The sequence below is a fragment of the Camarhynchus parvulus genome, chromosome 3, assembly GCF_901933205.1.
Source record: "Camarhynchus parvulus chromosome 3, STF_HiC, whole genome shotgun sequence".
Classification (NCBI taxonomy): Eukaryota; Metazoa; Chordata; class Aves; order Passeriformes; family Thraupidae; genus Camarhynchus; species Camarhynchus parvulus.
In genome coordinates this window covers 38,346,355-38,370,853 of record NC_044573.1, presented here as the reverse complement: position 1 = coordinate 38,370,853, position 24,499 = coordinate 38,346,355, and the positions used below count along the sequence as shown (strand labels likewise).

The following is a 24,499-nucleotide window of genomic DNA, read 5'->3' as shown; positions in this document are numbered from 1 at the left end:
AAATTCAGAAAAACTATTTTTCAAGTAAACACAGCATTTCCCAAACAGCAGGATGTAATTGTTTTGAAGTTACCTGCAAAGTCAGAATGATTCCCACAGTAACTTTTGGTGAGTAGCGTAATCAGCCAAGGAAGAATGAACTTTAAATAATTTCTCTAGTGTATTAAGTACAGGATACTTTCATATAGCATCTGCTCCTTTTGTTCCACATGGTTTTCTTTTAAAACTATACTTATTATAAATAACTGTAATGGGCTTGAAAAATGTACCTTGTATCTAAATAGCCAGTGGAGACTGTGTCTACATATTTGGGCAGTTTGCTTTGGTCTCATGTATGGAAAGTCCAATTGTAATTCTACTTTCCCTGGCTTTCTGAGATTTTTTTTTGTTTTGTTTTCAAACAGGCTTGGAAGGCACATGCTGACGAATCAGCAAAATACGACAGTCTTGTTAGCTTTTTAAGTGATTTTCCATCTGGTAGATTAATCTAATTGGAGTGGTGGGCTTGAAGTTACTTGCTGCTGCTCATTTCATGCAATTCAAATACCTGCATGGGGATTCCTAGACTACCCCCACATTCTGTGCTCATAGAGAAATGGATCTGCTCTTTGTCCCGTGTAACTATGGCAAATACTCACCTGCAGCATGAGGCTTAAATAACTTCTTGCATTTTTTGCTCTTGGAAGGAAGAGACCCTCATCTCAGTCAGATCCCTGTAAGCTGTGATTGGAGAGGCTTTGAAATGGGAACAATAAAAGAATTATGAAGAATGAATAAGGCAGTCAAACAAGGGAAGGGCTGGAAGTAAAGGCCAAAGACATGTGTTCTGGCTCTTCTCTTTGATTGCTGTAGAAATAACCCAAACCATTGAAATCCATGGCTTTATGCTGGCACAAAGCAGAAAAAAACAGGTGCAAGGTTTCAGGCAAAGCAAGGACACAATCTTTCATGTAGGTAAATGAGTGAATTATCATTGTTTGCCTTGGACTTCTTACCAAGAAAGCTATTTTACGGTTTGGGAAGCAAGAACTTGAAGGGTCTGAATTTCTGATTGCCAGAAACTGCTGCATGGGTGTGGTAAGATTTAAAATAACTACTAGCTAAATGGCAAAAATCTTCCCCAGAGCTCCAAGATGACTCCACTTACTTTTCCATTACCTTTCATTAAATTTCCCTTTCTTCTGAATTTTAACATGCCATCCCATTAACACAACTGTTTTTCCTTTTTCTTTTGTACTTTCATACATGAGATTTCTTGATCTTTTTCCTTCCTTCCTACATTTATTCTTGCATTTCCTTAAAATGCTATAGAGGAGTTGGGAATGTAATATACACTGATGTCTCTTTTCTAAAAGAGAAGTATCTTTGCTGGAACACAGCTATGCTGATTTTCATGGAAGACTAGTAGTGTGAATTAACTTTTCATTGTTGTTATCAAAACAAGATTGATTTCAAAAAGTCTTTTGAAAAACTGGATGTGACACACAGTGTATGCAGAAGTAGAAGCTGTAACAAATCCTGCTGGGGTCGGGCTGTTTGTGTCCCAAAAAGGCGTACAGGCCAGTGCCACTGCAGCAGCTGCTGCTGTGTCAATTATGTTTGTATTGCTGCCTGAAACCCAGCTATTGGAAAAATCCAAGAAAAACCTCAGAAGCACCTCAAATTGTGTGTCAGTCTTCAGCACAGTTCATGTGGATCAAATATTTTCACTTGGCAGAGTAATGCAGTGATCTCATGAAAGCTGTTAATATTAACAATGCACTAATCTCTAGGTGGGAATCTTCCTTCTACACCCAGACCAGGCTAGATATCTGATTACAAAGAACAAGTTCTCAATTGCAAGAAGGTAGGTTTTACTGGGGAGATGGGGGCTTTTTTACATCTCACTATGAGCAGAAAGTAAACATAGGTTGTTGGGGATTGGGTGGGTTTTATGTTTTGTTTTGGGTTTTAATCAAATCACAGGTCAATTGTTGTTTGAAGTTTCTGAATGTCTTCTCAGATTAAATTAAGTCATTTATGTACATTGTAACTTAATTCTCGGTAGAGTGACCTTGCATAGAAGACGGGCAGTTCATAGAAAAGGAGGGATGGTTTGATCTCAGCCGTGAGGGTGTTTTTGAAAAATTACACTTCTGTTGAATACAAGGGTTTGTTTTAAAAACCGTTTAGTGTCATGTATAGCAAAGAAAAATGGCCATGGGAAGAGGGAAAACAAAGGAGAGTAGAAGTTTGTTTTCCTTAAAAAAGCAGGACAGCAGGCACTAAAGACAAGGCATGCATTGTGATCGTGATCTTGGTGACTGAGACAGCAGGAGGCTTTTTAGGCAGGGCTGGAGTTGTGCTCTTTGGGTGGCTACCCTGCTGGAAGAGCTTGTCTGCTTGCCTTCCTGGAAAGGCAGAGCAGGCAGCCAGGTGCCCTCCGGCAGTCTGCGGCTTTCAGGATCTGCTTCCTTTGCCTCTGCCTGAAGCCAGCCCCAGCCTGGACTCTGTCCTCCTACGTGTGGTGGAGGAGAGAACAGACAGTGATGTCACAGGCAGGGGAGCAGAGGGGGGCCCAGAATACATCTGTGTAATTTTGTCAGTGGTCTTTCTATAACACTTTTTAAAAACTTTCTGCATAACTTCAGGGGGAAAAGAAGCAACTTTTGTGTTTCTTCCTCTTTAAGGCAGCATTAGTGAATAATGCTTCCCTGTTTTGCAGAGCTCTCAGACAATGTCTTGAGTGTCTGTGAAGTCTGCAGGAATGTATTGGGTGCTGTGGTCCACCTGAGAATGAAATATTTATAGCTAAAGGAAAGACAAATGCTCTGTTGGCATAAGGAAGGTTACAAATTGAATTTAGCAAGAACTTGTTTGGAGACTGAACTGGTTTTATATTTTCTTTCCTACATGCAAGTAAGGGTGTGTTAGTAGAGTTTATAGGTTATAAAATTTGAGAGTCCATTTTCTGCACGGAGGGGAACTGGTGCAGACTTCAGTATGATTCAGAGAGCTCTGAAGTCTGTATGACTGGAAGCAGAATGAAACATAGCAGTTCAAAGTGCAATATCATTCACCTAGGGACGAATATGAATGCTGTCTTTGAGCTCATCAGCTGGAAACAACCAAAAGGAAAGAAAGTCCTCATGCTATGTTCATCACAAAATGACTTGGGCAGCAGTGACTCCTCCCACCCACCCAGTACTGTGAGCATGATGTATCAGGAAAAATGTCTCCAAAAGAACCAGCAAATGTTCAAGCTGTCTGTAAAACATCAGCCAGAGCTGTCTGCAACTGTAGTCACCTGCACTGGGGAAAAGTGAATTCCAAGTGGAATAGGCATAGTGCAAGGCTTGTGAGATGAGACACCAGGAAACAGAACAACTGTTATATGAAAGAACTAAAGGATTGTGTCTTGATTAGTCAAGGAAAATGGTCTGAGAAAAATAATACTATAAAACCAAATGTCAAAAAAGTGGAAGATATATTGGAAGATAAAAAGTGGAAGGGACAGGAAAAATTTGCCGGTCCCCTTTTTTCCCTACTCCATGTAAAGGTCCCTGTGGCTTCCTTTCCCCTTCATTTAAAGCCCTCCTCTATAGATAATTTACAGTTCTGTTAATGTTATCCTGTTATTTTAGAGCTCCATGGGGATGAAATAGTCAACATATTAACTCCCACCATTTTCTGAGTGAGAAAAATGGTATTCAATTTTGAGTTTGTATTGTGATAAGCATGTGCTCGTAAGCAAGAAAAGCCATTGGCAGCAAAAAGTTTTGCTTTTCCAATAAAATTAATCAGATTTTATTTAGTGAAGGTCCATTCAGTCAAACCACAACTTAGGTTAGAGTAACCACAGGCGAAAACCTCACACAGAGCTTTAGCTAAATGGGAGGTTTGCAGTCTCACAAAGGAATCCTTCCTCCAGAAATAAACCCAGAGTTGCTCCTGCATTAATGGCTTGTTTTGTCTGGATGTCAATCTGTACTGAAGAAAAAAAAAGGTAATGATAGATAATTATATCTGAATGTGCATGAGCCATATCAGATGTAGAGATGGTCTGATTGACTTGGGTGTTCGGACTGCTGTGTTATTTACTTTTCTGCTCTGGGAAAATGGGGGCTTGCCAGAAGCTTTCTCAGGGTACGGATTCTGAGTTATGGGTTTTGGTGGTAACCACATTGTTGCTTTGCTTTGAAAATAGTTATACTCAAGGTTCAGCATTTATGTCTCTGCAGACTGTATCCAGCAAGACAGAACGAGCTGAGGATGCTGTAGAGATCAAGTGGGTTACACTGTGCTTTCCCTTCTGATTTTGTCCTAAAGGTGCAGGACATTAACAGAAAAAAAGGGAAAAAAAGATAAGTTCAAATAAACTTTTTTCAAAATTTTGTAGATACTCAGGTCTCTTCTTTCTAAATATGACAGCAGTGTACAATTCCATATTTATTTTCTAAATAATAAAAAACCCCAATATATTTTAAAATCCCTGCCCTGTCTGGCTAGCAAAAGTAAGTACATAGATTCCTAGCCTGAACAGGACTCCTGTCAGTTTTACCTATGGAATTGGAATCCAATTTTACTTTCTTTCTAAGGAGAACACAGAAACAAATTATTTGTGCCTATTTTATTTCTGGACTGCTGGTCTTGTGTTATCACAGGAGTAGGATGTGTCCTATTTGTTCTGCTTGAACTCTGGTCTGTACTCAAGTCTCCCAGTCATTCAGAGGACCCATATCAAGCAGGAGAGATGACAAACTCCCTGTCTCTGTGGCCAAGCTGATAACATAATGCTGCTTCATTCCTGCCATCCTAAAGCCTCCTCCATAGGCAGCCCCAGGCTTCTGGTAGAGAACAAGCAGTCTCTGTCCTTCCCCTTCTACTTTAACAGCTAACCTTTATCTAGACCCATGGCTTGGGAAGAGTCTCTGTCCCCTTTTGAGGACCAGAGCTTTTTGTGGGACCTGCACAGCAGAAGGGCAGGAAGATGTACTTCTGTTGGAGAAAGACTTTGGAAATAATAAAGGGAAATCAGGTGAAGAGCTTGTTGCAGCTGAGAGAACAGAGATGCTGCCAGCTGAGATGTAGATGGGGCAGTGGGGGGAGAAACAGTAAACTGGAGAGAAGAATGGATCATGCATGAGGGAGAGAAAGCTATGGGAATAACAGGAGCTGCTGGATGATGGCAAAGGAGATAATGGGGACTATGTAAACAAAGCTATAAAAGCCAATGATTTAAAATATATGACAATTCTCTTATTTCTAGAAAAGAATTGTACTGAATCAAGTAAGCTGGTCTGCAGTGGTCTAGGGTTGTGTATGTGAGAGTATTTGTTCTGGGATGATGGCAGCAATAGCCCAGCCTTCTGTGTGGTGGGTTTCACATGCTCAGGTTAAAATATTGCCTGAAGAAAATCTATATTGTTAAGTTGATTCTGCAACTAGAGAAATATTGTCTATGTGAAAAAGACAAAGAGAGGGAGAAAGAAAAAGAGAAAAAAATAGGGGAGAAATGGGAAGAACAGGCAAGAAAAAGATATCAAGTGTGTCCTATGGTGGAATATATGTCCTAGGATGGAATATAAAGAGAGCAGGTGCATGTTCATAATGCGTGCATGTATGTTGCTGTAAAGGAATAAGTTGGTTTGGATTTCTTGGTCCCTAAGGTTAGGATGGGATGGAGAAAAGTTGCTTAGATAATAAACATTTCTCAATTTTATCAGCTCAGTTGTGTTGAATGAATGCATGCTACAGCAGTCTGAGACCCCATCTGGGACAGCTATGTTTGTACAACACACTTGAAGAGTTCAAGCTTTCATTTTCGAAGTCAAGCTTTTTAGTTATCTGGATTGCAAAGGTATGTTTCTATATAGAAAGAGGTCATGGTTTTGAAGCCGAACTTTTGAGAAAACACATTAAATAATCCGTCATTGCTAGAGGTATGCATTTCTTTGCACTTTTTGTCTCATCAAGGTGTTAACCCTGAAAGCTATTGACTGCATTTCGCTGTCAACAGTCACAGTTTCAGGTCTGACTTTTTTAAAGAGGGGCAGGCGTAAAAGTCCTGTTCCTCGTAGAGGGTAGCTTGGTAGTCAGTGCAACTGAATGAAGGAGGAATTCAAATGAAAAGAGTGAAGCATTCTAAAAAAGCACTTATTTCCCTCAAGCAATGATTAGACGTCACAACAAGGTGGTTGCATTCAACATGAAATTGTTTTGTTTGTAAGTAATTCTAAAGGTTGGACTCAGTCTCTGTTTTGTGGGGTTTTTTTGGGGTTTTTTTTTGGTACCTGCTGTTAATATCAAAGAGGAACCAGCTCTAGGTTTAGGCTAGAACAAAATTATACACTTAAACTCAGAGCTGAGATTGCTAATGGCATCAAAGAATTTGCCAGTAGGACTTTTCATGAACTATCCAAACCATGTTGGGGAAAAGTCTGCTTTTGGATTTTTGTTAAATCTATTCTTTAGTTTATGTAAAGAATAGAATTTTTATGTTCCAGTTGAGTACAGGATAGAAATAACTTATTTGTCTATAATGAATAGCAAATTGTAACAAATATCTATCATAAATTAACTCTAGATTTCATTATGAAAACAGAAAGGTAGAACTGCAAAAATCCTGATAAGGCTGTTTATTTTTCTTGCAATAAAAATGGCTCTTCCAACAGTACTAGGTAACAACAATGCTTTTGCCTACCATGCTAACTATTACATCCTTTGCTGTTTGTGTTTCATTACTGCTTTAGAGGCCCTGGTCCCAGGCCATGATCCTGTTCTGCTGGACAGGATTCAAAAGGTGGTTTTTGTATCAAAAAGCTTGCAGTGTTTATGCTGCTTTGGGTTTATAATAAAGCATCTCCATAAAGAAAGCTGCTACTGGAGTTTTAACTTCTTTAAAGGGCAGTTTTTCTGGAGAAGTGTCCCCTACTTTAATAACAGTAACTTAAATGCAAGCAGCCATTTCACTCTCTGAAAATCCTCTAAATAAAACCAATAAATATCTGTTCTTTCTTCTGCATAGGAAAGCACAGAATGCTAGATGGCTTCATAAGGCTTTGTTTGGCTTCTTTCATAGTCTTTTATAGAAAACAAATCTGAGTACAATTATTGTAAATGTTTCCCTCTGTATATTGACACTAGCTTTTTTTCAATTTAATTTTTTTATTTCAATGTAATATTTAGTAATGGGTCTACCAGAAAATTTTGTGATTAAAAATGTCCTACCTTTTCACATGAAGTATCTCCTTTCCATAAAGAAATGTAGTTTTTTCCCTGGAAAATAATGCTGAAAACTTCTCATAGTTTTGTGTGTTTCTAAAAGGAAGTAAAAAAATTTGCAGGACATGGTCTTCCCAGCTTTATTAATGTACCCACTATCATGCATCACACAGCATAGCACTTCTAGATGAACTTTTATCATATATAGTTCCAGCCACAGAACATTTCAGCTGTGTTGAAAGCTGAGCAGAAAGTGAAGTGACATAGCAGAGCTGAAGGAAATACTGAAAGTACACTAGATATTTATCTACTTCTTTTTAATTATTATTTTTCTTGATGTCAGTTATTTCTGGACAGACCCAGACTTAATTTTTTTTTTCTGAAAGAAGTGTCATTCATTTTCTATCTCACAGTATTTCTTCTCCACTTGGACTAGGTAATTCCCCAGAATATTTTCAAGATGGTTGCTAGCATGTTTGCCTGTTACCAACACTTGCAGTTAATATTCAGGTGGAAAAGAGGTGGCTTGGATGAGTGTTTGTGGGAATCAAAGAAAATGGCTGATACATACCCTTTAAACAAACTTACTCCTTGCATGAGTGTGGTGTTTGAGAATTGTCCTTTGTAAGAACAAACTCTTCTGAAGTAAGAGATTCTATAAATTACTCTTAAGATTTTAGGAAACAATGTATTTTCTGGAGGTTACTAATTCGTGATAGCAATTCAGTATCTGGGTGGCAATTACTGTATTCTAGAAGATCATTTAGCAGAAAATCCCTGGGGGATAAAAAAACCCCAAAACAAAACCAAAACAATTATTTTTATCAACTTGCTCAGGACTTTTCCATAAATATTTTTGCTTGTATTTACTCAGAGCTTGAGTTTTAGTTGCATTTATCCTTTTGTTGCCCCTGCCCCACTTTTCTAGCTGGTTGCCTTCTCACCATTTCATTGTGGCTGCTTCTGTCTCACCCACATTGAGGTGTTTGGTTCCATCAGCTCCTCTACTGCTCTCATCCTACATTTTTATAAACTCCCTTTCCCCATATTCTGTCCTATTTCTTCTTTTTTTTTTTTTCAAGGAATTGATCATACATGGTAGGATGGACTCAGGATATAAAGATGAGATAAGAGGATTTACCAGACAAAAGAATTGGACCAGATAAAAGATGAGTCACTGTCATTCTTAAAATGGAGCCAACAGAACTGGGAAAGAACAGGTCTTTGGATTAAGCTGTATTTAATACCAAAAAAACCTTTGTTATAACTTTTTTTTCCCCCACAATGTTTTTTTTCAAGTATGTTGACTAATATTGCCAAATTATTGCCAAACAGTCTTATTTGCTGCTTTCAAACCAGGCCTATGCTTGTAAGTACGATGTACCTGATGGCTTCAGTGACCTCCTGATGGCTTTAGTGTGCTGTGACTTCTGAATTCCCGTGAAATCACATTTATCCATGTAAATACAGCTAAAATCCTTTGCTCATGGTTGCACTGACACAGGGCATTTGTACCTGACCCCTGCACCTGGCACAAGGGAATGCACCGAAGTATTTTAACTTGCATTTTATTGTGTTTCTGCATTTTTAAAATCCTTTTTTCTTCAGGGGGAGAGGATGTGTGGGGGGCTGATGTAGCGAATCTCACGTTTCCTATTGGAGTGGGTGAGACTTCTCTGGTAAATGACGTGAGTATATGGTTAGTACCACAGTGGGATCAGTGACATCACTGCTCCGTGGCCATGGAAATGTTGATGCTGACTGAACAATGAAAACCCAGACTGACACTGATGAGCAAATGTGATTCACCACTAATTTATCCCCAGGTATTGAGATGGCCATGAGATAATTTGTCTGCAAGTCTGTATAGTTTACAAATATAAATGTAGAGAGCGTGAAAAATAATTTTCACTGTCATCTAACCTTTTTCTGTGATTGCTTTTTCTTGTCCAGCCAAAAAGCGGGTGATCAATCAGGTATGAATTGCCAATGGCTAATGAATAGTAATCAGATGAATAGTTTGTAAATAACCCTTAACCTGAAGGCTCCTTTTCTGGAATATCTGATGAATTTTTCCAAATCAAAATGTATTTTGCCTGTTTGATGAACATACAGATACGTATTTATACATGCACAATTGATATGCCTGGTATGAATACACAGATATCCACTCTGAGACAGTGATATTTGAACAACTGCAGTTTGGATGAGCAGCAGTTGAGGAATTTAGCATAGATTAACATAGTTAAACAAGATTTCTACAATTATAAATTGACGATGTAAAGTATCAGTAATTTACTCCTTTAATTGACAGAACAATTTGTTACTAATCTGTCTACAGGACCTACTTTAATTTTTTCGGGTGACTGGCTCTTGCTTTTTGTCAGTCGTTTCAATCTGATTAGCTCTTTCATTTTAAACATTTTAGTATAAGAGTTTTTCTAATAAGAAATTGTTAATTGCTAAACAAACAGGCTGCAATAACAAAACGCCATTCACTGAAATTTTGGTTCCATTAACAAAAATTTCTCTCGGACAATTTAAATATTCACTGAATCTCTAGTCCTTGTGCAGCAGTTTTCAGGGAAAAGCTCTCTGTGTAGTGGTTGGATTTAAGGAAATAAAAGAATCTTACAGAAATAGTCATATGAAATAGAAGTTATTAAACTATTTTGGTAAAGGCAAATGTCCTAAGAGAAAGTGGATCACAAAACAGATTCAGTTTTCTGCATTTTAGTTCAGGATTTTTAGGCAACAGGTTTTAAGAGCCATGCAGATGGAAACAGTTTAGTAAAACCTGAGTTTTCTTGGTTTGTTTTGTGGGGTTTTTGTTTGTTTAATTAGAGTCTCTAATCTGGTTTTGCATGCTAAACCTTTTTCAAACTCTGTGGATTGTTTCTCGCTGTTACTGAACATTTAGCTGGCTGGAAAGGCACTTTAATTTGAGAGCGTTGCTATTTTCAGAAGAACATCTTTTTCAGCGTTACAGATTGATACATAAAGACTCTAGCTGTAACAGGAGTTGGTGTGTTTTCTAGCATTAAAAGAAGTCCTGAAATGATAAATATAAAACACTTGAACGATTTAAAATAAAATCCAAAAGCGTAGGTTTACGCTGTTTTCGAAGCAGGAGTCGAAATTCGAAAGAGCGAGCCTAATTTTGAACGGAAATAGGAAGGCTGCGGTAGTTCGATGAGGATTCCCACCGACACCTGGACCCGGTAATGCAGCACCTGGAGTGGCAGCGGACGGCGTGGAGGTCTGATCTCCGGGAAGGTAGAGGAGCAAAACAGAATCTCCGGCTTTTCGGGTGCCCTGCTGGCAGCGGCAGCACAAACATATTTTCCGCCAATATCTGCAACGGTGGCGGCGGTGTCCGCTCCATCCCCGCCGCGGGGCAGCGCCCGCCCTGCCTGCGCGGGGACCCCGCCGCGCTCAACAAAATCTGCTGCCAGCGGCACGGCGGCGGCCCCGCCTGGGTGGGCACCAGCGCGGCGGCCGCTTCTCCTCCCGCTGGCGGCGGGGAGGGCCGAGGGGATGCGTCCTGCGCCTGGGGAGAGCGGTTCCCTGCGCCCCGTCCAGGTGGCTGCGGGGCAGGAGCGCCGGGCGCGCTGTCGTGCCGCGGCGGGCAGGCACTGCGCCGGGCTCCGGTTCCTCGCAGCCGGGCCCCAGAGGTGTCCCCGCGCTGGCGGTCGGCACCGCGGGTGCCCCGAGGGAGCTCCTGCCTGCCTGGCGCTCGGGCCGCCCGCGCTGAGCCCCCGCCGCGGGCCGGGCACGCCCCGACAGCTGCCGCCGGGCGAGGGGAGGCGGCGGCCGGGCACCGCAGCCCCCGCCCGGGTGAGCGCCGCCGTTCGGGGTGAGGGCAGGGGCGCCAAGCACGGGCTGCACCGGCTGCCCAGGTGATGAACGATGACGGCCGGTTCCCGGCGCTGACAGTGCTGGGCGCACGGCTGTCCCGGCAGAGGAGCTCGGTGGCGGGGTGCCCGAAGCCCGGGGGCTCCGGTCGTGCCGACGGGCGGCGCGGGGCATCGGCTCTACGACGGCCGCGGTCCCGCTCGGCCCGGCCCGACGGGAGCGCGCGGCAGGGCTGAGGGGAGCCCCGTAGAAAATTGGCGATGCTGGCCACACTTTCCTGCTGCTGGAGATGAATCCCGGTGGGCTCGGCCCTCTCCTCCCGCCTCTCGGCAGCTGACGAGCAGGGTAGAGAGAATTTAGGGAGAAAACGAAATACAAGCGGCGGGGGCTTTGAGCGCGGTCATCTGCCCCGCTCCAATCCCAGCCCGCCTTTGGGCTTCCCTTGGCCGGGCGTTCGGCCGGCGGCTGCCCGGCGGAGGGCCGCCGTAGCGCGGACCGCCGAGGCACCGGGACGGGCGGGCTGCGGCCAGGATGGCGGGGGGAGGCGACGGGGAGGGACCCCGAATGCCCAGTGACCCCAGCGCGGGGTCGAGGTGGCGGATGGCCAGTGTGACAGGCTCCACTGGCGAGTGACAGTGCCTGTGCTTGCGGCGCAAGGCCGGTGTCAGCCCTGGGACCACACTGCACCTGAGAGCAGGATCTGAGGCAGCCTCCGGAGAGGCGGAGGGCTGGGGTTGAGGGGTGGGTGGCTGTCAGTGTGCCAAGTGGTGGGAAAGGCAGGGGGGAGCCAAAGCAAACACGTGTGATGCTGAGCGTCGGGGTGGGTCTGCGCATCTTCGCGTGAAATGGTGTTGGATGCCCCACAGAAACGGAGGGGCAGCTCTCGGGTGTCTCCGGCCCAGGATTAGCAGGGCGTCCGCCTTTTGATCTCAGCAGCTGGAAATGTGTGTTTAAAATAATGACACCGCATAGGGAGGATCTTTTCCTCGTGTTTCTCCCCGCTTTCCCTTTAGGTAACCGCTGTGCTGTAGCTCCCGTGTGCGCGCCGAGCAGTGAGAGGAAGGGAGGGAGAAGGGAGGGAGGGAGCCTGGGAAGCGCTGGCTCCGCCAGTGGGCGTTTTCTGGCGGCCGGGCTGGTGTGGAAGCGGCACTGCAGTGACTGTATCTGCCTCTTTGCAGGCGAGCGCGCACATACGGGGCAATATTTGCCTCGCTCGAAGAAAATACAGATTGTTGCTGTTCTCTTGCTTTGAATGCGAGGTGGGAGCATGGGGAAAAGCGGACTTTAAAGGGGATTGAAACCGCTTGGCGGCCAGTAGCGTCCTGTCCCCTCTGGCCTAAAGGGGGAGCGGAAATGTGAGGATTTTATGAGGGCGGGGAGCCGGGGTGCGGAGGAAATACTGCCCGGGAGTTGCCGGAGGGAACACAGGACCGATCCGCGGTTGCCCCTTGTTTGGCTCCGTCCTTTTTCGGCTTCTCCTTTCGCTTTACTCCCGTATCTCTGCTAGACGTCCTGCCTTAAACTACCGCGAAAGGGAGGGAAGAGCGGAAGCATGTCCAACCCAGAGAAGTGGATCTTATCCCGCCCCTCGGCCCCCCTAGCTGCAGCGCCCGGGGAAAAGCCCGGCTCCGGCAGCCGCCCGCTCCACTCCCATGGCCAGAGCGGTGGAGGTGGAGGCAGCGGCGGGTCTCCTCCTCCTCCCCCCGCTCCTGGAGGCGACTCGGCTGCCTGCAGCTCCCTCTCTCTCCTCCTAACAACCAGCAGCAGCAGCAGGAGCCGCGCTACAGGCACAGCCTCCTCCGCCGTCTCCGCCAGCATCGTCTCTAGAGCGGCAGCGGCTCCTTTCCTCGTTCCAATCCCCTCCTTCTCCTACGCTTCTCCATCTTCTTTTTATTTCTTACCGCCGCCTCCTCGTTTCCCCTCCTCATTTTCCTTTAACCTCACAAGTCTCCAAGGGAGGGAAGGAGGAGGAGAGGCAGCGAGAGCGGCAGGAGGAGGAGGTGGAGGAGGAGGAGGAAGAGATGTTGGCGGAGCAGCAGCAGCAGCAGCAGCTCACTTGATCGCCCATCCAGGCGGCAGCGGCAGGAGGAGACTCTTCTGTTCTTCCTCCATCCAGGGCTTGCTGCTCCATTCCGCAGCCGGCGGCCCCCGGCAGCACCACTCCCGGCTCCTCCTCTCCCCAGCCGCCTCTCGCCCGTGGTCCTGCAATTCCCTCGGTGCTGCAGCAGCAGCAGCAGCCCGCGGCGACGGGATCCGAGGAGGCGACGGCCCCGGCGGGAGCAGGACTCCTAGGCGGCAGCAGCGGCAGAGAGGCGCCTTCTTCTCCTTCTCGTCTCCCCTGCTTCTAGGGCCAGACATGGAAGATGGATCTAATTCTGCAAGCTGCTTTAGGAGGTTTACGGACTGTTTCCTGAATACAAGTAGGTACCGGAGCGCCGTGCCCGGCGGCGGGTCGCGCGTGTCTCGGGGGAAGGCGAAGGGCTGTGTCCGAGGCTGGGTGCATGCCTTGTGGAAAGGGCATTTCTTTGTGAGTGGAGGGGAGGCGAGGACACAAAGGGGCCGTATACGTGGGGCGTGCGTGGACGCATGGAGGAGCGGCCGGGTGTGTATTGAGGATGCACGGACAAAGGGGACGCTGGATGTAATTGAGTGCTCTTTGTGGGAGCTGGCTGTTAACGCCTCGAGGATTTCGGCATCATTCCGGTATCAGACAACTCTACGTGTATGTATGTCAGCCTTTTGCCTGGTACATGCTTTATTTGCTCAGGAATGACACGTAGAGGAATGGAGACTGTCCCCCCTACTTACTTGAAAAGGCAGAAAGGAAGCATTATGGTATCGGCAATTGACAGAAAAGCGGCAGCGGAGGACCGAAAAGGGTGAAATGGATCGCTTCTTTCTGCATCCCCCATCAGATCTGCCACGCGCGTTCACATTCCATATTTCTGATTCGGCTTTGGTACCGGGTGCCGCCTTCCCCTGGCCGTGGCTCATTGTAAGGCGGGCCAGGAGCCCGAGAGGAAACATGTGCTCCTTGCTACGAGGGGCTGGCGCTGGAGCGGGGATAGTGACCGGCTGCCGGGGAGGGCGGAATAAAGCGGGGGGATTGAGGCGCTCCACAAAGGGCTCTCCGCAGCCAGCCGTTCCCAAAGCCTCGCCGGCTCCCGCCGAGCCCGAGGGCGGCGGAAGGGCGCGGGGCCGCGGTGGCCCCGTGCGGGCAGGCGGGAGTGGGGCCGGAGCTCGGCCTCCTCTCGGTGCAGGGCTCAGCGAGTGCCCTCCCGGGCTGGCCGGGGGAGCCCGGCGGGAGCGGCCCGAGCCCTGCGGCGGGCGGGGAGCAGGCTTCGCACGGCACGAACTCCCCGTTCGCAGGGACGTGCGGCCCCGCTGCCCCCCGGCTGTCTCGCCCTCCCGCCTCCCAGGCGCTTCCCCGGCACGCCGCGCCCCGCCGGGTGCGCGCCCGGGGCTGCGGTGGCCCCGGAGCGGCCGGGGCTTCGGGCCGAAACCTGCCGGGTCTGCCTGCCCCTGTCCCCCCGCCAGCCCTCAGTTCCAGCACCCCGCCGGGAAATGTGTGCCGGGCTTCGGTGTGGTCACGGGACTAAAGAATTTACAAGCAGCGCATGTATCAGGGCTGAAATATATATATTATATATATTTTATAGGGAACTTTTTTTTTTTTTTTGCTTGTCTAGTATTTTGATGCTTAGGATGACTTCTATCAGCTGTGGCTATATTTTCTTCTTATGACAGCTCCTTAGTTTGTGGATCTATGCCTTAAGGTGTCCCTAGACTTGAATTTAATCTGTTAGTATGCTTTGTTATAGGTGGCTTTTTGGATACAGGTGGACCCTGTGTGGTTCATTGAGGAGATGTGAGAAGAACTACAGAGATGTCCACTGAAACCTCATTATCTGCTTTATTACTTACAGCTGTCTTAAGCCCAAGAGTCTGCAAGTGCGGTAGTACTTGTGTTCCAGAGTAGTGGTGAATAAAGATGATTATTGTATTTGCTGCACTGTCTTTTTTCAGCTTTATTCAATAGTTGATTATGGCACAGAGCCACATACTTGTTTAGTCTTGAGACCTGAAGGGAATCCTAAACTCTTCCAGGTTTAAGTTTCTTTGTGCTTGAGAGGGCTTGAATGCTGCCATGCGTGTGGTACAATGCTGATGTTTTTAAAATAAGTGGTCTTGAGAGCAAGGAACTGAATGAGGGAATGTGTATCATGTGGGGCAATTCACTCCTATGCTAGACCAGGAAAAAGATGATGTGGAAAACATCAGCTTTGTTCAAAACAGCTTTAAAAGCAGTAGTGAATTCAACTTAAGCTACTTTATGAACTCTTGAACACAAGAAATTTGGTCATCTTTCCCTGACTGTGACCTCTGACTGAAGATTTTCCGGCAGGCAGGAAAGGAGCAGAACTATTCTTTCCCCTGTGAGTTTACTGACGTCTAAGAAGACATGCAGTCTTTCTCTGTGGAAACACTTTTCCATACTCCGCAGCCCGTGCTCATGAAACTTTCAAGAACTTAAAAGTCTGGTATTCTCTGCTCTTCTTTTGAATGTGATTGAAACTCTCCAATGGGCTCAACAGGTATTAGTGAGGTCAGATAGACTGACGGACGGACATTGACATGTGGTGCGTATGTACATATGTGTACCCTTCCCTCCCTCCCCGCGTGATTGCATAAATCTGATTTCCTTAGGAAACCAGGCTGAAAAAAGGAGGGGAGGGAAGTCAAACAAGACACTGTTCAGTTCCAGTGCAGCTACTGCAAAGAGCACTTGTCCAACTGTTTGGAGCGCTGTGCACAGTCCTGTTACAGTGCAGCCGGAAGGCTATCATTGTTTTGAAGAGGATGAGATCATGTAAAATAATGAAGATAATGTGCTGTGTCTCATAGCTTTTGTTTCCTGAATTGTATTTTAAGTTCTAAATCATATCCATGTGCATATATATGCTCCTTGACTTTTAAGACAAAAAAAAAAGAGCCTAAATATTTTTGCAGGGAACCTGAGGGATTCTCTAGGGAAGAGAACTGAGATGGGTCCTCCTGGAGAGATTTAAAACTGGCATAACAGAATCCTCGAGAGTGGAAAACAGTGAAATTGCTAGAGATGTATTCCTTCTTTCATCTCAGCTGTTCTGACTTGCATGCTCTCCAGTCAGGATTTTGTTAAAAGGTTATTCTTACTAAAATTTTAGGTTCTGCAATACTCGCTTTGTGTCATATCTGGCTATTTCTCTTATTAAAATTTCTAATGAAACACTGGACTGCAGAAGTTTATATGAACTTTGTGTGGTGTATATTGTTTTTTCTTAACTGTTTAAAGTCTTGGTGCATAACAGTGTTTTAAGAAACTTTTAGTATTGAACATCCTGGATCAATACTTCAGTGGAGTTCTGTCATATTTAGAGTACTGCAAGTTGCCAGGTATTCCAGTATTTCAGGTTTCTGGGAAATGTCTTGCCTTTAGGGGAGCATCCCATCTTCCTTCCACATTCCAGGTCTTCTCTCATGGTGCAGGTGTAGCATATGTTATCTGTGTCCTATGAGTCTACTGGCAGGTATGAGTTCTTTACACTATGTGGGCTTTCTGCTTGTCAGAGAATTATCAGTGTATTTTTATTGTATACAGTTACCTTTTTTCTGGCTGTTTTAGTCCATACCTTCACATGCTACATGCTAAGGCTTTCTGATTAAGCAGCACTCTAAGAAAGAATACGTGTAAGATATGTTGTTCAGGAAGAAAGTAGCAATTAAAATTTAAATAATGTCAAAAGTATTCCTGTTACTTGATCTAATGGAAAAATTAATCTTGTCTTGACTCTTGTTTTTCCTGGTCTGTGTATTCATTTTTTTGCACTCAGGGTGTTCTAAGTTAAATTCCGATCTTCAGCAATGAATCCCTTGTGTGAAGGTGGACAGAATTTGGTTTTCCAATTAAATCATGCTTAAAATTTAGAATATGTAAGAAATGAAATTGTCCCTGGTTTTCACCCCATGGATTCTGACTCCAGGTTAATTGAAAGCAAAATTATCACTAAAGTAGGATGTAGTTATGATAAGTGACGTCACTCCACAGCTCCCATCACAACTGGTGTTTCACATTTTTCATTAATGTATAGGCACACCATGTATCCTGGTCTGCAGTACTGCCACTCTACTTAGTGGGATAACAGAAAAATACATAGGGCAGACAGCAAGGAATGGCATGGAAAGGTAATGAAAACCATGCAAGCACAAGCAGTTAAGAGTGGAGGAAGGCTTGCTTTTCCTAGTGAGATATTTTTGCAAATGGTTGGCTGTAAAACATGCAGTTTACATTTGGAACATCTAATGTTCTGTCCCTTTGACTCCTCAGCTCTGCTGCCTGTGCCTGATGGTTTGGGAGTCCCTAGCGCTCATAAGCCTTGAGAGAGGAGGTAAAGCCTTCCGTGGTATCTCAGTAACCTTGCTCCTCCTGTGAGATGAGCTGTGGAAGGTGTGATTATGCACAGTGGGATAGTTTAGATGTGTTGGGAGATGGTTTCTTTTTGCCACTTGCGTGAGGAGGATGGCAGCTTATTTAATACTCTAACACAAGGCTGGCAGCTTCATTCATTTTCCTTTTTGCTCATGTTTAAGCCACCCTCATCAGCTGGACATGGTGAAAACCTGAAATGTAAAGATGTGTTTTTATTCAACATGTGTGTGACTTAGTGACTTGATTTTGAAACAGTCATGTGAGTTCTTACTTACACTAATGATCTAGGGCATATATACTTGGCTGTCTTGCTCTTATGTCATCCATCGTGCAGATCAGTACAGCAGTAATTTCTGTTCAGTTTTAAGATTCTGTGCCATTTTCTATTACACATAGATTATAACCAACGTTCTCTCAATACTATGGAATCATGGACTTAGAAAGTTAAGAATGAGAGTCTGTGAGTGAGTGGATTTTGAACTTGGAAATGGCTTATGCAGCTTGTTGATTGATGTTAACCTTGCTTGTGTTTAAAATTGTATTTCAGATTGAGTTTAGTATCAACTCATTTTTTTTTAATGCCACTTTAAAAAGTATTTGAGTTTCAGGTAATTCTGTTTAATACTTGAGCATTTGATTTTTGTTTGTTTTCTAATATTACAATGTTTGCACTGTTGGAACTATTATTGTGTTCTAAAAGAAAGCTAAATCATAAGTAAAAAAATACATATAAAGAAAAATGCTGTTTGAGGGTTTTTAAATTGTTTTTATACTCCCTCTGCTGGCTGTTTCAATTACGAGTACCTGTACTTGAACGTTGTTACTAAATCTGCTTTTTCTTTTACGGTTTTATCAAATAAGTAGTAAAGTGCATTGATATAATTTTTTCTTTTTAAAGTATAATTGTTAAGTGAAGAAACACGATTTGCAGGAATGGGAAGTCTTTTTTTTATGGAACAGTGTTTCCATTTTTGTTATACCTTGTATTGATTTTAACTCCTGTCCTAAAAGCAGTTGAATCTTTGGGTGTGTTGGTCCCGTCTTCATTAGTAAATTTCATAGAAATAACAATTAATATATTGTTCCAAACTATTTGTTTATCTGTTTCATTTGTTGTGACAAATATATTGTCCAGCTTTGAAGAACAGCTGTGATAACACACAAGTAGTTATGCTATCTTTTGTTAAATGGAAAAAAAAGATAAAATTCAGTCATGAGTTTGACTTCCTTCTACATAATTAGCTACAATGCTGCACTCAAAGCGTTCTGTTGATGCAAGGGATAATTTTTTAAGGTAGTGATTTTGTTACAGTAGTGTAGAATAGTGTTCATCCAAAATATTTATAGCACTCAAAAATTGTCATTTCTAGGAACCTCAGAGATTGTACACAAGGGTTGCTTTATATATTATAGAAATGAAGCCATTGCATTTCCCGTGGGTTATGGCTAAAACGGTTCACTATTTCTTGTTGGTATTTCTCCTGAAGTTCCAGGCTGCTCGTTAGTGTGTCCTCGCTTGTGCAGGTGCTTGGCTTTCCCCGGTCGGTCGGAGTTTGAAGAGTGCCACCTGCTGATTGACAGCTCTGAGAGGGCTGCTGCCTTTGCTTTCTGGCGGCTCTCGCAGCTCAGCCTCCCTTGGCTTGGGGATGTGGCAAGTCGATGCAGTTGAACCTGGCAACTGTGTGGAATCAAGTCTCAGCTTTGAGCTCTGCTGTTAAATGATGCATTTTTTTTTCCTAATTTGTTTCAAGGTGAGGACACAGGGTTTTCATCCTGGCAGGTGGGCTTCCCTTGCCATCTTTGTCCCCTTTTAAAAGCTGTGGTTTCTTCATCACTTCTTGTCAAGCTGTCATAATTAGTGTGGGAAGAACCAGCCTGGCTGGTGTTTATTGAAGACTTTGGCTCCTGCTATGCCAGACAATGTAATGATGTGTTGCACACTCAAATGAGGCCATTCAAAAGGCAGGTAACACTCACCACCATGACTTTGCTAACAGATGAACATTTCACAATGCTCATGATGTGTTTGTTTTTGCAGGAGAGAAGGACAATTTGATTAAAAAGTTTTAAATTTTTTACAGGAAAGTCATGCATTAATCTTTAGTTTAGTGCACTTTAAGAATGCTTTATTTCAACATTCAAGTATGCTAATTATGTCTTAAAAAAACAAACTTGGCAAGAATATTAAGTGGTTTAAAAAAATATATCATTTACATACTTAAAAAGAGCTCCTTTGTTTCAAAATTCTTTTAATATACCTTTTCACGGTGATTTGTTGCCGCAGGAAGCTTTCTTAATTCCAACTCCTAAGCATCTTGTCACAGGTGGCATTAAGGACAAAAAATATTGGTTTTAAAAATATTCTTTTGGAAAACACACTGATAGCAAGTTTTAGTCTGAGTGAGATTTTAAAGAATAAAATGTCACATCATTAAGAGATGCCAAATCTTGTGGCTCAAAAGGACTACAGCTGTGGTCAGTATATCACTTGAAGACTTTCTTAAGTAGTTCTGGCTCAAGAATACTAAAAGAGAAGGCTTTTGAATATTATTCACTGTCTTCAGAAAATCCATAGTAATGTTATTGATATCTAATGAAAATAATAATAAAAAATCTCAGTGTAGGAGCAGCAGTAGTGATCTCACCTTCTTTGGTGCTGGGACCCAAAGAAGAGATTGTCAGGGTCTGAGACCAGTTAATCCACCTTGCATCTGAAAAGTTTTAATGTTTTCATTAGCACTTACTGATCTGATTTCTTGTTTCTGCATTATTAGCCAACTCCTATGCACCAGAACTGTATTTTTCTTAATGAAGTTTATTCAGCTGATTATAATTTCAACATTCTTCCTTCCTCTCTCCTTCCACTTGCATCAAAAATAAATCTCCTAATGTCAAGCCACAAATACTTCCAAAAGAAAAGGAAACTTTTGTATCTGAAGTTCTAATAACTTTGTTATTAGAAACCTCACATCTCAAATTCTTGTGACCCATACATACCCCAAATAGCAGGTATATGTAGCTGCTGACAAGGGCTGCTATGCTTACCTTAGTAATACTGCTTGCTTTGCTTCACCCTGTGGGGAAATTTCCACACTGGTAGGAAAGAAGGCACTTTCATTGTCATGTATATTTTAGTAGCATTTTTGCAACATTGTGGTTCAGAGAGTAAGATGTTTAGCCTGAATTATGGTGGCTAAATGTGCGTCCCTTTTATTCTTTTGTAGTTTCCCTCACTGCCTAGTTTTTATATCTCCATTGTATTTCTTCTATAGTGTCTTATTTTATTTGCTTCCAAACTGGGTAAAGCTACTTCCCTTTCTTCTAAAGGTCTTTGATTTAGTCTTAAAAAAAAAAAAAAGTGTCTCAGTATTTCAGTAATGATTTTTTTCACCAACACATAGCACTTGAGTTTATAATAACTCATTCTTTTACTTACACTGCGTTTTTGTGTTTATATTTTGGTTTTCTTTTCATGCATATACAGATACCTTGGCAGCTTCTCTAGAGTGAATTCTTTTTTGGAACATAGCTCTGTCAACTGCCCTTTCTTTGCATGCCTTACTTTCAGTTATATTGTAATTTCAGTTTTATATTCCTTTTCCCTTGTCCACCCATAAGCTCATTTTAGCTAATGTTTCCTTCTTGATGGCTGAGTTGTGCTGGTTTTGTGTCTTCCTGCATGGTCTGATGTTTTATACTGTCCTTTTTACAGTGTTTTTGTTTCCCCCAACTACTTCTGTTGTGTGAAGGCACTATGGCACTGTTATTCTTATTCTGGTATGGTTCGCTTAAACAGTATTGTCTGGATTGTTTTTGGTGAGAAGAAATTTTGCATGGTAGTTTGAAAATGCTCACTATGTGTTCTGTATTTGCAGTGACTCATTGTATTTCCTAATCCGCCACTGTCTGCCCAGCCCTAAGTGTGATGTCAGTAGAAATTTTTTCTTGCTTTTTTTTGAGCACACGTAGGACTGATGAAAGTTACTGTTTGATGTAACAGGAAACTGAACTCATCTGTTCTCAAAACAGGCACTGTCTTAGCTAATATGCTCAGGTTTTGTTGTGCCAGGCTTCCGTGTCTCATTCCTGAGAGCAAATTGCTCCTGTGTGGATGTGTCCCAATGTTCCTGTTTCTTCAGACTTCAGTTTTCACTACAGACTCCTGAGGCAACTGCTCGTGGAAGCTGCTTTTTTCATGGATCTTAAGTATTTAATGTCGCTTTGTGGCCTTCAGCTGATGATTATGAAAGCAAGAAGGTCTTGGGATTAGAGGTGTCATTTTGAGAAGTGCTTTGAGACATCAGAGAGAATGGCTGACCTGCAGTCTCCAATGTTTATAGAACAGTACAATTTCTGGCTTAGCTCTTATGATGGTAGAGAGAACAGAATCATTTGGCATGTTGCGGGAACTTTCATAGACTTTTTGTGGGTAGGAATGTGCTTGTATATTGCGTGTTTCTTTCAGACCTTTTTTGGACTTTTGTTGGAGCTATAGGCAAAGCTCATGCTTTTTGAACTAAGCACGGAGGATGTGGGCTCAAGCTTTAGTCTGGTCTATTCTGCTTAATTTTTAGTGAGCTCCTTGATCCAGTTTAGACTTAGGCCTAATTGATATGTGTTTGGAGTAAGCAAATGCAGACTGTTCTCTAAAAGCACTGGGAATTATACTTAGACCTTATGAAAGGATAAGATTTTAGCTTTGCAGACAGAAGTTGCGTCATGCCCCCATGCTTTGTGGTTAAAGATCAACCTCTGGGCTGTTTTAATTACTTGTTTAGGGACATAGGTCTGTGGAGGAGCAGAGGAACTAAACAGTCTAAACTGTTTGTGGCAGTAGGCAGACCTTGCTTTTACACACCAGGTTCTGCTAGGGAATGAACCACAGGTTCTACAAAGTCCTGAACGAAAGATGCATGCAGTGAATAAGGGACCCTATTGGAGGACATGGCTTGCTGCCTGAGTCAGCACAATTATTTTTATTTTGTGCCTTTGTTTCCTGGACTTGCTGCTTTGAAAGGATCTTTGGGAGTTGTGACTAAAATGTGTAAATGAATGTTCATAGGAGAACAAGAAGACACAAAGTTGGTCAGTTGACAAGGATGAATGAAATGTGGGTGGTCATATTATGTATCTTAAGTTAATGAAGAATGGTGGAGACTTGTCCATCTATGACAGCAGTATTGAAGGGACAAAAATCAGGAATAGAATAGGGAGAAGACTGGAATGGTAAGAGCAGTTTAAGATTTTTATTGCTCAAAGGAATGCAATTACAGCAGAAGAAAATGTTCATCCTTATAGGGAAAGCTATTTATAAACTTTAAGACGTTTCTTTTGAGGTAGATGAAAGGCTTGATATGTAAATATCTCCTAGCAAATTATCAAATTTCAAGGGAATCTCTTCAATGAAGTATAAGATTTGACTGAAGTAAAAGATTACTGTTTTTTAAGTGTGAGTGTTGTTTTTCTTTTTAATGTCACAAATGCTTTCTTTCTGCTTAAATATTAACTTTTTCCTCCTTAGTATCAACTTAAGTGTGCGTGGTGAATCTTATATACTTTATGAATGTGCTGACAGATAATATTTTAATTTATTTCTTTACTTTTTGCAGCTTAATATTATCTTTTGTTTATGCCAGCTGACACTGTCCTTTACCATTGTTTTTTAAGGTCACTCTGAAAGTTTTACTGTTCTACCCCATGTGGTTTTTATTTCCTTTCTTCGTTTTTTTTTTTTTTTTAATGCTTTAATTGTAGTTTAATAACTGATCCACCTTGTTTCTGTTTTTTCTTTTTTTTTTTTTCCCCAGCAGTATATTAAAGTGCAATTCTGGCTACACCTAGAGCACATGCCCTTCTCTGTCTCTTAGCATGAATGGCCTTGGGTGGCTCTGGCTGTGGATATGTTGTGAATATAGCTAACATCACCATGGCTGGCTGCTTTGATGATGGTGACCTCGTACTTGTCCATGACAAGCCTTGGTTCTTGTTTACAACATGATGTTGCAGGTGTTACCTTCTGATTTGACTGCAAGGCTAATTTTTTGTTTGTTTTTCTACATTCGGTTGTCTGTATTTCTTTAAAAATTATGTTGAACTACTCTCTTAGCTCTTTGCAACATCTTGTTTTAACAACTTGTGTTTGAATCAAAGCAACTAGCCATTCTGCTGTGCCAAGAAACACTTCTTCCCAAGCACTTCTAAAAAGGAGGTTTTTGTTTCTCTTGTTTCACAATTCTTTTGCTGTTTATGGAGCTGAAGGGAGGAATGGTAAGGAAGTTGAAATTTGCTATATATATCAAAATTGAAAAGAGAACATGAAAACAATTGCACAGTTATATTGAGCAATGTTGGGATTTTTGAATTCTTTTGCCAGAACAGAAATTGTTTAAGCTTTGTTTAAATATAGTTCTGTTCTGAACTTCTCTTTGGAAGTGAAACTTGAGTTGACAAACTGATTTTAAATCCTCTATAAAGACTTTAATATTGGCTTAAATCCAAATGAATTTTGGTATGTTTTAGATGTCAGATATGAGCTCTAGTGGGTCTACTAGAGGCAGCTGAGATAGTAAACCTGTGCTTCTGTGCTTGAAGTCACTGCCAGCTCAGCAGAGGTAGCAGGAAAAAGGCTCAAGCACATTGTTTGGCTTCCTAACCTGTGATACACGCAGAGGTGAAGATCTGCTGACTTACTGAGCTGTAGGCTGCTGTGGTGGATGAACTGCAAAGGTGACCTTGGGTCCTACTCGTGTGCTGGTAATCTCAAGAAGCAGATTGCAAAAGGCTGCTAGGAGCAATGAGGGCATAAACTGTTACACTGTCTGGCTCCATTCCCCTTCTGTCTGTTAGTTCTGGAACATGTCTGATACCAAAGCAGGGTGTTTCAGGGGGCCGAGATTTGTTAGGTGCTTGTTGGCTTTCTCTGGTGTAGAGTAAGTTTTCTAATAGTTCGCTTCCTGAATAAGTTCAGGAAGT

At 43.0% G+C, this 24,499-nt stretch overlaps 2 protein-coding genes across 4 annotated transcripts in view; one reads left to right on the top strand and one right to left on the bottom strand.

The window, feature by feature from the left end:
- Positions 1-10,357: 10,357 nt before the first annotated feature.
- LOC115901777 (translation initiation factor IF-2-like) lies at positions 10,358-11,892 on the bottom strand. The gene is made up of 2 exons (XM_030944740.1): positions 11,448-11,892; positions 10,358-11,391 (listed from the first exon to the last, which is right to left on the bottom strand). The coding sequence occupies exons 1-2, from the start codon at positions 11,890-11,892 to the stop codon at positions 10,358-10,360; spliced, it is 1,479 nt and encodes a 492-aa protein (XP_030800600.1).
- A 505-nt stretch (positions 11,893-12,397) lies between these two features.
- Positions 12,398-24,499, top strand: part of PDE10A (phosphodiesterase 10A) — a 166,434-nt gene continuing 154,332 nt past the window's right edge. The window contains exon 1 of one of the 3 annotated variants that reach the window (XM_030944703.1): positions 12,398-13,478. In XM_030944703.1, the coding sequence (XP_030800563.1) occupies positions 12,611-13,478 (868 nt within the window). In that variant the 5' untranslated portion in view covers positions 12,398-12,610. The remainder of the gene's footprint in view (positions 13,479-24,499) is intronic. The other 2 variants (XM_030944702.1, XM_030944705.1) reach the window with 2 other exon arrangements.

Coding starts and splice junctions, on each gene's coding strand:
- LOC115901777 (XM_030944740.1), bottom strand. CDS start 11,892: ATGCGCAGACCCACCCCGACGCTCAGCATCACACGTGTTTGCTTTGGC. Junction 11,392..11,447: donor GGCAGATGACCGCGCTCAAA/GCCCCCGCCGCT, acceptor CCTGCTCGTCAG/CTGCCGAGAGGCGGGAGGAG.